The 15,235-nt window shown below is 40.4% G+C and overlaps 1 protein-coding gene across 1 annotated transcript in view; it reads right to left on the reverse strand.

Annotated features, from left to right (window-relative positions):
- Nucleotides 1–6,563: 6,563 nt before the first annotated feature.
- aldh1a2 (aldehyde dehydrogenase 1 family, member A2) overlaps nucleotides 6,564–15,235 on the reverse strand; it is a 31,175-nt gene continuing 22,503 nt past the window's right edge. Inside the window, exons 9-13 of the mRNA XM_049594596.1 lie at nucleotides 14,400–14,584; nucleotides 14,111–14,275; nucleotides 12,785–12,942; nucleotides 10,348–10,422; nucleotides 6,564–10,112 (exon numbers count right to left, since the gene is read on the reverse strand). Coding sequence (XP_049450553.1) covers nucleotides 10,040–10,112; nucleotides 10,348–10,422; nucleotides 12,785–12,942; nucleotides 14,111–14,275; nucleotides 14,400–14,584 — 656 coding nt within the window. The 3' untranslated portion in view covers nucleotides 6,564–10,039. The remainder of the gene's footprint in view (nucleotides 10,113–10,347; nucleotides 10,423–12,784; nucleotides 12,943–14,110; nucleotides 14,276–14,399; nucleotides 14,585–15,235) is intronic.

A 15,235-nucleotide genomic window follows, 5' to 3' on the forward strand; every position in this document is an offset into this window, starting at 1 on the left:
TTCATTACAAAACACTGTGTAAAAAAGTTCAGTCTCACACATGATCCCTCAGAAACACAATGTCTTTCTATTTGAACATCGATATTCTTACTTTGATAGTCAATCACACAATCATTGACTTAAGGTATTTTTTTGTATGTACAATGGTTTCTTAATACAATATTCTCATGCTCATTTGTACACTGAGAGAGTTAATGGCTGCTGTAATCATTCCTCCTCTCCATATGAACCATGGAGAAACCCATTCCCATAAATCTGCTGTTAGTCAGGGAAAAAAAATCACAGTCCTCATTTTGTGCAGAAACACTTTCTCACATCCAGCTGAATCTAATAGTTTCCGTCTCATTAGCACTAAATTTCCTCCTTGGAAATTTTTGTCACTACATCCCTCCGTATCCGTCTCGACTGGAGCTTCAGTGAGGAAACACTGTCCATGGAAACACAAAGAGGGAATATTGTGAACACATGACTACGTCTGCTCTGTGAGGCTGAACTTAGCCACAGTAGTGCGTGATAACATCAGCATGTTAACAGGCTCATATGTCATCATGCTTATAATGACAATGCTAACATACATTATGTAAGCATTTGCCAGATATGAAAGACAATTGTCAGTTTAAGCTCCACTTTCATCTTCAGTCTGACACTGCGTCCACGTTAAGTGGCTTCCATGGGTGAAGAGTATTTGTTTTTCCCAAACCAATCACAAGAGACCAACATATCCACCTAAATCTAACATCATTTTAAGTCCACACTTATGTGTAGCCATGCCAACATGTCTGTTCTGCGGGGGTTTTGGAGGAAGATACGGTGATTTAGAACAGCCTTGATAGCAGCATCTATCTTGTCTATAGTGCTCGCCATTATCGTTATTACTCCTCATTGAATCGAGCAAGTTGTTTGACAACATCTTATCAGCTGCGTTCATCCCGTCTGTGGATCTGATTGGCTAATAAAGCTCCAAACAATAAGGATTTTGACCCAATAATGAAGTTATGTAAAAAGTTGAGAGGTCACTGAAGAAGTTACAATTGGCATCATGACTGTCTGTACCAAATCTCAATAAAATTCGTCTTAGTGGCCAGACACATGCCGCGTCTTTAACCACCTGGAAATTGCAAGATCGGGCGCTGGGTGTTACTTTTGTGCCTTTTCTGTGCCAGCTTTCAAGAGCACAGTGGCAGGTTATGTCTGAGGTTGCTAAGCAACCTTAACAAGCACTGTATCATAGCCGTTTTACCTGAAATCCTGAGTGATGATCAACTTCTCCTCTATATTTAAAACAGACTGATATTTATGGAAGAAGGAAAGGTATCTGTCAGCTGTGATTGGTTGGTCCTCGTCAAATGACATACTGTGATTGTTGCTGCGTTCCAAATGATGAACTCAGTTTATCTCAGGGCGCTCCAGAATGTGTGTGTCTGCCGCATGTCTACATGAAAAACAATGAATTTGAGGGCGCCAAAAATGTGGCATGTAAGCCCTATCTCACTCTGAAGTTGTTGAAGTCGGCACTTGGGCAGTGACCTGCAGTGCCAGAAACCAACAATAAAAGGCATCCTTTAATGTTGGCATGATACGCTGCCAGTTGCCGTCATAGATAAATAGCATTTGGTGTTATTGGGGGAAAGTGGTGGATGGGTCCAACAAACCACGACTTTTACCTGAGAGAGTGGTGTTCGCGCACCGCAAGATTCCATAGCCAGACCCTGTTCTTCTTGCCTAAACCTAGCCACTTGCTTTTGTTGCCTTGTACCAACATAGTGTGTTTAGTTTGAACGAGACTGTATGTAAATGTTAAATTTCCTATGAAAACCAAAGTGTACCTTGAAAGAAGACAATGCATGTAAGAGGAAGAACTTGACACGGTGTCCCAGAATGTCGACAACCAACACACCAAGAGTACCTTGCGCATCATATGTAGACGTGGAAACCAAACATCAGTATGTGATGAGGTCGGAGTGAGAATGTGCTGGGCATGTGTATGGCCCCTAATAGTTGTCTAAATATTTAAGTAAAAACCACAAATATGAACCTTGGTAATGTTAAAGTAAAAGTTCTGAAAGTCTGGAGACGACGTCCTCTGGGGGGCACTGTACAAAATTATTGCGATATTTCAGTCTGGACCAAAGTGCAGGACTGACTGATTGACCATCAGACCAGCATTGTCATCCATAGAGTCTTGTTGTTAGTGTGGCTAAAAAGACTGAAGCTATGGAAGTTGCACTTATTTGGCACTTATTGTCTTGTTTAGCTTTTGCCAAACTTGTAATATACTTAACCACAGAATGAGGACTACCCTGGTTCGCACTAAAAAGGGGCTGTAGATCTACTGATTTAGACATTTTTTATTTCCTGTAATGTCAGCTCCAATGCAGATATTAGCTGTCACAGCATCACTGTGTGGAGGAGTCTCTGCTCTCCAGATCTGTTCACCCAGAGCTTCCTGACTCACACTACACTGGAATGAGAAGCATGTAAAGAGACGCTTGCACAACATTTCAGTGAAAAGAGTCAGACCTCTCCTGCAAGCACACACACACACACACACACACACACACACACACACACACACACACACACACACACACGGTGCTACAGCACAATACATGTCTGTAAAATGTCTCAGAAAACAAACACAAACTAAAGAGCAAATGCCCTTTTAGTGACAAATGAAGAGGACCAGACAACATCACACATGATCCAACAAACACAGAGGGGACATGTCTGTTTGCTGGTCAGTTAACTCATATGAGAAAATATAATGAAAGAACAGATAATAAGAATAACAATGCCATATAACTAGAACATTATCTAAAGCTATAAACACAGCTTTTGAAGGATAAGGGTGCATCTGGACAAAGGGTGAATGTCCCTGTCAGTGTGTGGTCTGTTTCCAAGCTGATGTCCTCAACTGCGGGGTTATGCTTGTACACACTCAGAAAATAAGGCTTTCTAAAAGGGTTCTCACTAAGAAGATGTGGACTTGATTGGACTGATTTTTTTTGCCCTTTTAGAATGTAGATTTAAAGAAGAGTTTGACAGCACTTTTCAATTCAGTACTGAAACATTAATCCAGTAAGGTTAAATTATATGTTCTGATAATCAGTTTTTAAATTTCAATTATTTCTAATGTGTAATGTTGCAGTCTCTATGATATGTTTATAATAGATTGTGGAAAAAAGTTAAGATCTACGGAAGCCATGAGAGGCAAATGAGAAAAAATTGTGCAATTCATTTATCTGATCTAAACTGAGCTCTCTCCTGTGTTTGTGATTTAAGAACAGGTGAAAAGTTCCCCCGGGATAATCTTTATAAATTCCTTGATTTTTTTTTCATCTGTGAAACAGATGGGGGAAAAAAGTTTTGCCAAGATCATTTTTACTTATTACTTTTCTTTTCATCTCTGAAAACAAGTGGAAAAAACAGTCATATTGGTCAAACCTTTGCTTCAGCTGTTCTTCAGTCATAAACACAAGAGAGAAAACAGTTTTTTTCTCACTTGCCTCTCAGGGCTTCTGAAGAAAGCTGTCACTTACTGGAGATTAATGCATGGTTTATCTTTCTGCAGTGCCCCAAGCATCAGGAAATCATGTAATCACCCATTTTCCATCAAGCACAAAGGCTCTGAAAGTTGCTGTGCTGCTTGGTCATGCACCTCTCAGTTGCTGTCACAAGGTTCCCACTGCACATTCTATGCTTTTCAGCTCAACAGGGAAGACTGGCAGGTTCCCCTGTACAGACATCTCTAATGATCTCTAATAACGACTCAGTCAAATGGCCCTAAATTATTGAAAAGAAATAACCCAGTCTCGTCTGGCTGCAGTCAGACGAGACTTTGGGTATTGAAGAACATGAGCGATAGCACAGGCTAACAGACGGCCTCATGGAAAGAGTGGCCAACCCGGGAAAAGAGTGCAGTATAACATAATTTTGACTTTGGGGTAAGGACAGTTGTAATAGTACACAAATATAATACTTGGTGATATCACATGGTCAGTGTTCAGGCAGCCTACTTTTCGAGTATCGCTCTTTCAGTAACATTTGTTGATTTTTTTTTACCTGGCGTTTCAGAGAATATTGCATTGAACAACACAATAAGCATAAACACCTCTGTGCATCAGCTACAGACCTCCATGCCACATTGTCCTGCACTGCACTAGTAAAAACAAAGATTTAAGGGATACATAGCACATAGAGCTCCCTGCTATGGGGCTGTTGCTCGATCTACAGATTGTCCTTCCCCATTTTGTGTGACACAAAGATTATTCGTAAATAGTAAATGGACTGTGCTAGTATAGTAATTTTTCAACAAATTCTTACTCCAACCTGGTTACATTTTGACGTTTGGTCATGGACTTTCCACGTCCAGACGTGAAAGACGTGAAAGGTACCCTGGGTGCGTTGGTTGCTGACGTTCTTGGACACCATGTCTAGCTCTGCCTGTTACATGCATTGTCTTCTTTCAAGATACACTTCCATTTTCACAGGAAATTTAATGTTTGCATACAGTCTCTTTCAAAATAAATGCATTACGTTGGTACAACACCACAAATTGGCTTTTTTTCCCCCTTCAACAACAAACACACATGGTTGGGTTTAGGCAACAAAAGCACATGGTTAGGTTAAGGAAAAAAGAACAGGGTTTTGCTTTAGAATCTTATGGGATGTAAACACTGCTCTCCCAGGTGAAGTGTGTTTGTTGGCGCCATACCTGGTGCCACCTGCTACTCAGAAACCATTCACAGACAGTCACACACAAATGGAACAGCCATTGGGAGCAACTTGGGGTTCAGTATATTGCCCATGGAAACTTCCACATGCTGACAGACTGTAGCCTGAGTGTCAGACTGAAGCTCTCAGAACCTTCAGTCTGACATCGCCTCCATTGAAGGCGATTTACAAGGGGGAGGGAATTTGATTTTTCCCTAACCAATCAGTAGAGATCAACGACTCACCCAGAACCTGACATCATTAGCATCCATGCCTCGGGGGTGCCAAAAACAAGCGAGCATTGCCCGTTTAAAATGTCTCCGTCGTCGTGCACGCCCAGCTGCATCGCCGTTAAATCCAGTTTAGCAACTTCCTTAATTTGGTCCTCCATTAACGCGAGTAGTGGCAAAATACCTCGATAGCATCGTTAATGTGGTCTGTAGGATCTGCAGCAGTTGCCATTAGCGTGGCGCTGATTGGCTAATTGCTAGACCCGCCCCCACCCCCGGCGTTCATTGTTCCGTCCATCGTTTGGACGAGATAAATCGCAAATTCATTGCAGTATGCCAGACCAGAGATGCAAGCCTACTCAGTGGAGTGGGCGGGGTCTATCGTCTGGAACCAGGCTAGACGGACCACCCTAACTTTTGAGCCACAGGCGCCTAAGGACACAAAGATTATTGAAGTGGATTGAGAGCGAGAAAGAGCTATCTCTCTCTCTTTCTCTTTCAAATTCAGACCAAATTCCAAACAAATGGTGAAACAAGGCAATTAAGATCAAGAGATGATTTGTTAAAATCCACTGCCATATTGTTTTCAGACTGGCAGCTCACATTACATCACCCACTAGCGGGGGCTTTTAGCTTTGATCCTGTGTGGGGAAGTGCATTCTGGTAGTTGTAGGTTTTCCTCCTTATGAACAAAAGCTAATGCCATGAAGCTGTTCCTCAGTTTTCTCTGGTCATGAAACACCAATTTCAAAAGTATTTGCATCCTTCTACAGCATAGACAGCCTAGTTTTATGAAAAGAGCGATTTTACAGCAGTGAAATACCCAAAGGAGCTGAAGAGTCAAAGCAGCATGGGGCACCTAAAATAGATATAAAACTATAGGACAGTTAGTTTTATTGTGGCCTTTCTGGTGTGGGACCCAGTGCCGCCTTATTTCATTAGTTCTCTTGCTACAAGACACATTAAGGTTCATGGCTGCACTTTAAACTTGAGAGTGTGTGTTCATAGTCTGCGCTGACATTCCCTGTTGTGTTAACAGAGTGCTGCAATAAGGAGATCACTTTTTCATCTCTGTGGAAAGAATGCAGATACCAACTGGGAAGGGAATTGTGGGAAAATGTACCCTGATAATTTAAAAGCTGATTGCTAAAGACAGGCTCCAGTGCAGTGTCTTCATATCTGTTCATCTCCAACAAGAACACCAACACCAGGCTGACTCATGTTTCTGTTGTTTTAGCCCCTCTCAATGGGCACATGTCCACACTTCTCTCTCTTAATATGTCAGAGAGGGCAGTCGATTAATGTAACTGTGTGTGTGTGTGTGTGTGTGTGTGTGTGTGTGTGTGTGTGTGTGTCAATATAAGCTAACATGCATGTGGAGGAGCCCCTAATCATAATCGTTTATACAATATACTGTAGAAAAGTGATATCACTTTAAACTGATGTAATTTCCTCTGTCTTTAACAGTTTGTTGTCTCTTTAGTTTAATTTCAACAGCAGAAACCATGCTTACATTTCTACACATGAAATCAGCACATGCAGCAAATTAATCAGAGCAATCAGCAGATTAAAAAAAGCAAACTGTTTTTCTCCATAGGACTTTTTCCACAGCTGGCATTTTGACACAGTAGGGAAAGCACAGGTGTAAATAATAAAATGAATGATGGCTTAATTCCTTTTAGCTGCAGTTTCAAAATCCTGGTGATGTGTATGCTGGCTCACTGTCACACTGTAGTGGCTTACTGGAGCAATTCAACAGAACAGAGCCATCATTAAAGGGAAATTTCATAATTTTTCAACCTGGACACTATTTTCCCATATTTCTGTGTCTAAGTCTCTAATGGACACATTTTGAAAGTGGTCCAGTATGGAGCGAGCCCTTACTGCTGTAGCGACAAAACTGCACTGTTAATTTATGTCAATTCAAAAGTGAATATTACAGAAAAGACCCTACTAAGAAACCAAACGTTTTTCTTTACCTTTCTTGCTCAATGAGAAGTCTTGCAGACTTTTTAACATTGTCAAGATCAGCTACATATTCAGCCATGACAGGAAAAATCTTTTAGATAACATAAAGCTATGCATTCTGAGCTCCAGTACAACAAAATCTTCCCAGTACTCCTCTCTCCAACTCTCACCAACATTTCCACCATTGTTTTTCCTGTAACAAGTCATCCCTGGCAAGATTTCAGAGCGAGATTGTCTTTGAGCAACACTTGGTCACAATAACAAACACTCTGTAGGGCCTCTTCTGTAATGTTGTCAGACACGTCTAATAGCAATCTGAGCCTGTCAGCGGCAAAAAAGCACTTTTAACAGACGTAAATTGAGGGTGCGCAATTGACCATAGACCGCAGTGCAGGTTTTTTTTGCCACCATGCCCACAGTGGTCTCTCTTTCACAATACTGGACTACTGTTAGAAAAATTGTTTTCTCCATTATTCACTTACACACAAAAACATGGGAAAATAGGGTAAAGGTTCAAAAATATCAGAATTTCTCTGTAATGTTTTAAGCAACCCCTGTGCTTATCCTGTAATGTTGTAATGTTGGTTTGTTTGGCCTTTCAATTTCAATTTCAAACTGCATTTTAAGGAGACAGTAAATCTGTGTCTCTACACCTTCTAACAATGTTCATTGTACCTGTTCCCCCACTCTTTCATTTTACAGTAGTTGTTGACTTTACTCGGTGGCTATGACATAGTCTAAATTGAGACACTGGTGCAGTTATGTAACCAGGTTTTACGTCATGCTTGTAAATGTCAGAAGTTGTCATTAAGCAATGTGTGGCCTTGGAAGTTGCTCATCCTGCCCTCCTCCCTTCTGTTGGTCATAACCCTCCACATAATGTCAGTCATTTTGATGAGCTGTCTATCTGATGTAGACACAAAAGCAGGCATGTTTGTGAAAGTATCTGATCTGCTGCATGTTTAGATCTGAATTTATTTGTTGTAGATCCTCTAAATATGTTTATTTTTTCAATTTCAATTTCCTCGTCATTTCTTTTTTTATCAACCTCTCGGTAGTTTGTAATTGTATCTACTGTAGCATTTCACAGTAAAACAAGCATATGAGTTACTAGTAAAACTGATAACACCAGGACCCTGGACCTGAAGAAGCTAAATGGAATTCAGCCATCATTTATTTTATTATTGTCATCTATGCTTGTCCTGCTGTTGTCCTACTACCGCATACTACCTTCGTGTCATTAGTTAACCTGCACGATAGGTTGTCTGAGAATTTATAACGATGTAGCTAATTACATATGTATTTCAGTACTTCTACAGCAATTAAAATACATGTGTTCAGTGTTAACATTTCAATTAAGTCCTCTCTTCAGCCCTGTTTATTTCCAAATAAGATGCATCAACTAGTATTTTCAAGTAGGACGAATTAAATAATAAATGTGTTTGACCCAGGTCTGTTTTTTACCATTTTATTCATATATGTTTACATTCTATGTAGAATTGTTATGTGGACTGTCTTTACTGTCATTTTACTCTTGTGGTTATTCTGCACAGACAAAAGTGTCTGTCCTAGGAGAAGGATCCTTCCTCAGCTCCTCTTCCTAATGGTTTCTACCATTTTTTCCTCCGTTAAAGGGTTTTCTTGGGGGAATTTTTCCTCATTTGAAGTGAGAATAAAGAGACAAAGGGTGTCATATGCCTACAAATTGCAAAGCGTCTTGATGATAATTTTGTGATATGCGGGACTGGCAGCACGGTGGCGCAGTGGTTAGCATTGGGTTCCTGCAAGAGGGTTCCTGTACCCCAGGACAGGGGAGCCCCTCTGTGCGGAGTTTGTTTGTCAATGTGGGTTTTCTCCGGGTACTCTGGCTTCCACCCACAATCCAAAGACATGCAGGCTAGGTTAATTGGTAACTTTAAATTGCCCATAAGTGTGAATGTTGACATTGTGACCCCCGCCTCTTGCCTAATGTCAATTATTATAGGCTCCAGCCCCCCTGCGACCCCTAACAGGAAAAACGGTTACAGAAAATGGAGTAATGAATGATATAGGACTATACAAATAATACTGACCAGACTATCTCCCATTTGTTGAACATAAAATGTGTCCACAAAGATCTCAATCCTGAATCAAAAACTGTAAACTGTGTGAACTACTGAGCAGCAAAGGAGGCTGGGACGTGACTGTGGACACTGAGTCCTAATAATGTAGTGAACACTCAGGGAAAAAGAGTTTTCCAGTAAAGAAAAAAAAAAGATTTTACTGAAAAAAACTATGGTCATTTTATAATTTTATAGCATATGATTGTATAAACATAAACATAGATGGACAACAATGAAAATCAGTTACATAATGTTTAAAATACATCTACTCCTCTTTTAGCAGGTGAGAGTAAAATGCTTTTTAAGAGGTTAAAATCTTCACGTTTACATCAGTCAAAGGTTTGACATACAGTGTTAAAGTCATACAAGCTAAAATATAAACAAAGACAATTAGAAATCCATTTTAATTCTGAATTAACATTTCATCCATTCATATCTGAGGCGGCCAACATCAGTGGTCTTGAATGAGCTGACATGCTTGCATAAATTCTACCAAGACAATGACACATGAGGTTTTTTGACGATCATACCGCACAGTACAAAGAAAAACTGCCTCCCAACACATGTAAAGTTGCTAGTAAAGGGTTGATTGCAAGAGCGGCGACTGAGTCTCTGAGCATCCAGCATCGGGTGGGGGTTTGAGGATCGGGGTGTAGTGGCTGGGAGGGGGTTGTTATTGGGGTTTGCAGTCAGAGCAGCCTCCCCCATCGTCTCTGTGAGTGCTTTAGTGTAGTTAGTGGAGGAGGTATACATTATGGGGGTAGTTCAGTGGTTGTCGGTTAGACTGGAGACAGTCCACAAACTCAAGCTGGGTGGAGATAGCTGGACAGGGATTGGCTGACTGTCCGTGGCGAGCAATGCAGAGTTGATGGAGAAACTGGGAGGGCAGCGAGTGGTCACAGCCTGTAGTTACCCTGGAGATAACTAGTTTTGATGGTTAATGTGGTTTGCCACCGTGGACGGACCAACAAGAGGCGGGTCAGTGATGAGGAAGACGCTACCTCCTCCCAAAAAAGTGTTGCTGCCTTAAGAGTTCTTGCTGACCATCTTCATTGTGATGGTCTTCACTTCTGAGTACTCCTTCAAGCCGCACTCTCCCCTGAAAATATAAAACAGGAAACAACAAAAATGCAGCTCATTTTGTTTAAACAAAATAAACTGAAATATAGTGTATACATTGCTGGAGGCAGAAATATTGCAGTATCCTCTTAGATTAAGATTTATGGGATGTTAAGCAATTTTAGAAAGTAGGCTTTCAAAACATGAAGTCAGTATTAGTAATATTGTGGTTAATTTGTGTATATTCAGTGGGCAGGCAGTCAAGTCATACTCACAATTCACGTCCATTCCCAGACATTTTATATCCTCCAAATGGACACTGTGTGCTCAGAGCATTGAAGCAGTTTATCCTGAGAAATATACAAAACATTGATCACTCTTGTGCTTTTGACTCCTGTGGTTTGCTTTTGTAAAATGGGGCATAATTCTGTCCCAAAGTATTAAAGCTGCATTTAGTAAGGCTGATTTACTGTCGTCATCATCACTGCTATTCTTGAAACCCTCCGGATTTATCAACCTAATTCCATTATTGTTTAGTAAACACAGCTGAAAGTTGTCAGGTTGTGTATTTGTGACTTTACTAGCTGCAGCAGCCTGGGAAGAAAGGAGTGAATGGATGCTAAGAAGAATGAAGATGAGGAAGGGTGGAAGGGAAAACTTTGGTACTGTGGGAGTTGGGGAAAGGAGCAGCCTGAAGACAAAGAATTTTCAGTCTGAGAAACTGAAACTGACTGAGAAGATCCTGAGGAGGAGAAGGATTCAGTGGTGTATAGAACAATGGCCACTTTATTTCAAAGCATTTCCTGACAGTAACCCAGCAAACATTGCTCAGACGGTGACGTCGTGTCCCTGGCCAAAAATGGTCCCTGATGGACGCCAAAGATTGCAATGCGGTAATGAGGCAGACGGCGAGATGGTAATGTTTCCACGTCTAGTAATTGGCCAGTAAGACCCTCTCTTACAAATTAGGAAAAGAAAAAAAGCTAATGATTGATGATTTTTTTTTTTTTTTTTTGTATACAACAACATTTTATTGACAGTTTATTTGTTTGGTTGTGAAATGGTTGCGATCAGACGTCCACACTGCGATGTCCAATTCCCCTCCAAAGACTAACTTGATGCCCAATTTTTAAATATAAAAAAGACATTTATGTCATTTATGAAGCCAATATGTATATGTAAATTATATTCCTGTCTCATTTTTCTTTTAAGTTTGTGGTGTTCCTAAGAGCCAAAAGTCTTAAATCGAGCCATCTTTGATCACGCATGGAAGAACTAGCCTTCAGGACTTTATGCCAGAAAGTCAGGTGATGTACTTTACAAAGTTTCAAAGTCCATTCTGACAGAAAGTTGTGGTGGCTGACTGGGTAAAGCACAGGACTTTCACCCAGGAGACTGGCGTTCAAGTCCTTTGTGCATTAGTTTATTGTTTGGTTGACTTGACGTCCTATTTCGAGGTTGCTATGATGCAGGAAGGAAGCCCAGCTGACAGCCAGGGTGACATGGAGCTATTTTTGAGCCATAACAGGGTGTCCTGATTGGACGCTCAAACAGTCACTCAGCATCTCATTGTCTGCTGCAAACCCAAACACAGAGCAACAAAGATTCAAACTGAGTAAATGTGGCTGTTCAAGAGACACAGGGAGTTAATCTGTTGCTTTGTATTGAAAAATTGACAGTCAACATTTTTTTCTCATTGATGGATTAAAGGAATTCAGCATTATTTTGAAAATATGCTTATTCTCTTCCTTGTCTTTCTCTTAGGCCTAATAAATATGACACTACTGCCAGCAGCCAGTCAGCATAGCACAAAGGCTGAGAGCAGGGGCAAACAGCAAACAGGAGCTCTGTCCAAAGGTAACAAAGCTCAATAATTAACATGTTATATGTAATCTGTTAATGGAAAACGAAGTGTGAAAACGGTATGTTGCTGTGTTATGGGAAGTTATGACCACTGACTTCCTGAAGTTATCATCAAAAGAGAGTGCAAAAGTCATATCTGTAAAATCAGGAGACAACTTCTAGTTATCTGCGGTCAGTGCCAAATGTCTTTATAATATAAGAAGTGGTCACTGTGGTTGTTATCAGCTGTGAGGGGATAATGTTTGGAATAGACGGTACTTTTTTGAGGAAAAAAAAGTTGGTATGAAAAGAGGTTTGGTCCTTCTTTAAGTACCGAACAAAACCCTCAACAGAGGAAGAGAAGTGGGATGGTGATTGGGCGGCATCAAGAGTGAAGGACAAGGTAGAGAAATGTTTCCTCAGCGAGCAGAGGATTGTATGACAAGTGCTGAAAATTTCTTGGCAAACACTGTATGTTAGCTATAATTCTACCCCTGCTCATAGCCATCTGCAGGTAATTACGAAAGAAACAAAACAAGTTTAGGTGGACTCAAGAAGTAACATTTTACGACCATTTCATTTATACAAATTATAAAATTAGGGTGTCAGTTTACATTTACAATTTACATTCTGCGTTGTTGTCTTGCGCTGGCACGTTGCTTTTGGTATTTTTATATCTCAAATGTCTGAGCTGAGGGAAAGAAGTGAAAAAAAGGGAAGGAAAACATTTCTTTGTGGCTTGTGTAATGATAGTGAAGTGGCACATTGCCAGTTTACAGTTTCTGGATGCCAGAGTCTGAGATGGTTGATACTTCCCACATGAAAAATATTACTGATTGCAGCTGAAGAAACACAGCAGATTAAGCTTACCAGACAGTGCCAGCCTGCATGGCTGTGGATACGGTCATGGCTTTGTTGATGTCGTTGGTGAATACAGCCGCAGCCAAACCGTAATCTGTGTTGTTGGCTCTTTCTATCACTTCCTCGATAGTTTTGAACTTCATGATCTGCTGGACAGGGCCAAAAATCTGGAAACAGATGAGAATATAAAGGTTTTTAACATCTGCTCACTTGTTCACCTTCTTTATTCATATACATTAGATTTATATATTACCGGTCACATATAAAGAAGTTAAGGATAGGGTTACCACCAATTACCTTGGACTGAAATTTTATCCAGTATGTATTTTCACTACTGGTGGAAAGTAACATAAGTACATTTACTCAAGTGCTATAGTTATGTACAATTTTGAAGTACCTATACTCTGCTTGAGTATTTCAATTTCATTATACTTTAAACTTCATCCACATTTCAAAGAGAATTACTGCACATATTAACATTTTTTTGGACAACTTTAGCTACTTCTGACTCTGCAGGTCCACATTTTAAAGGAATGGTGTGGAGGATTTAGGGGGATATATTAGCAGAAATGGTTTATAATATAATAAGTATGTTTTCTTTGGTGTATAATCACTTGAAAATAAGAATTGTTGTGTTTTCCTAATCTTAAAATGAGCCGATTTTTATCCAAATAAGGAGTGGGTTCTCATCCATGGAGATCGCCTTGTTGCACCGCTATGTGACTACAGTAGCCCAGAATGGACAAACCAAACATTGGCTCTAGAAAGAGCCATTTGAATTTCATGCTTTTGCTTTTGTTTATTGGTCATCATAGTTAGCAGCCCCTCCGTGATAAGCAATGTCAGAAAAACACAGATTTTTTTAATGTGACATGGCTTTAATCATTGTTTTTACTGGTTTAAACCAGCAGGTCTGTTTGATTTTGAGAGGAAGAGACCTCTGCAGACAATGTCACTAAATCTTCCTAAATCTTTCACACTGTTCCTTTACATACAAAATATAAGAACAACAAATAAATTGTAATGCATTTTTATAGATTATTCAATGACCCTACTGCGTATATAGTGGCTCTGTGTCAACCAGATATAACATTAAATATTAATACATTAATAATAGAATTTAAATACTATAATATACATGATAATATAACACGCTGAAAAGGGTTATTCTGCATAATTACTTCTTTTACGTTTGAAACTTAAATCATACTTTGACTCATGTAAAGTTTTGAATGCAGGACATTGACTTGAATGAAGTGTTTTTCATTTTGTGGTATTATACAGGTATACATGCATTAGTTGTGCTGGAGTTATGAAAATCTGTTATCTTTGTACCTCCTCTCTGGCGATGCGCATGTCATCCCTCACGTTAGAGAAAACAGTGGGCTCAATGAAGAACCCTTTCAAGCCCAGAGCTTTGCCTCCACACTCCATCTTGGCTCCTTCACTGATGCCGCTCTGGATAAACTCCAACACACGATTCTGCTGCTCCCGACTGATCTGTGGAGGCAGAGGGCAGAGATAATATGAGAGGCCATGACAGAGAAGACAAATCAAAAAAACGTTGGAAAAACAAACATTTTGAAGGTGGAAAAAAAGGGGAGTTATAATCTGTTGACCTCACCTGTGGACCCTGCTCAGTGGTGGGATCAAAGGGGCTGCCGACTATCCTCCTCTTGGCTCGCTCCACGCTTCTCCGAACAAACTCATCATATATGGGCTCTTCCACATAAATGCGAGAGCCTGCCGTGCAGCACTGGCCTGCGTTGAAAAACACGCCCTGATGGGCCTGTTCTACAGCCAGATCCACTGGGGGGAAAAGAGGGATTTTATTTAATCAGTGCTGGATAAAACTTCTTTGTTCATCAAAGAAAAGCACACCATGGGAATATCCTTTAAAGGTCAATTATTATATAATAAATTAAATCTTGCTTGAAAGTTAAATGAGTCAGAATGTATCGTTAACAGAAACTATCATTACATCTACACACACAAACTTCATTTGGATTAAACGAATGTGTGTAGTATATTGTTACAAAATTTGGCCCAATATTTATTGGAGCTATCCTGTGCAAATCTGATACCTGACACCTGAGAGACAGGACCCTGCTGTTGCATACGAAGGGTTAACGGACCCCTGTGATTTATGGGTCTCGGCTGAAGCACCCGACTGAGTCAGGGTCCATTCTCCTGATTTACAGACCTTAGGGAGCCCCTCTCACGGCTGCTGAAAGCATTTGAAAGCCTCTGCACCCCCAGTTTGGTGAGCCACTTAGAATTTATATGAAACCCATCCATCCACAGGTTTTCATAGCACTACAAAGCTTCTGAGCATTTTAAGAATCTCTGTCCGTGTGTGCTTATCCACAGACTGGAGGTCCTGAGAGAGGGACACATGACCAAACAAAACAGTGATAGTGACGGACCACCTAGTGAGGGTGACGGGCAAATGGAGCACTG

This window comes from Epinephelus fuscoguttatus, linkage group LG2, assembly GCF_011397635.1.
Source record: "Epinephelus fuscoguttatus linkage group LG2, E.fuscoguttatus.final_Chr_v1".
Classification (NCBI taxonomy): domain Eukaryota; kingdom Metazoa; phylum Chordata; class Actinopteri; order Perciformes; family Serranidae; genus Epinephelus; species Epinephelus fuscoguttatus.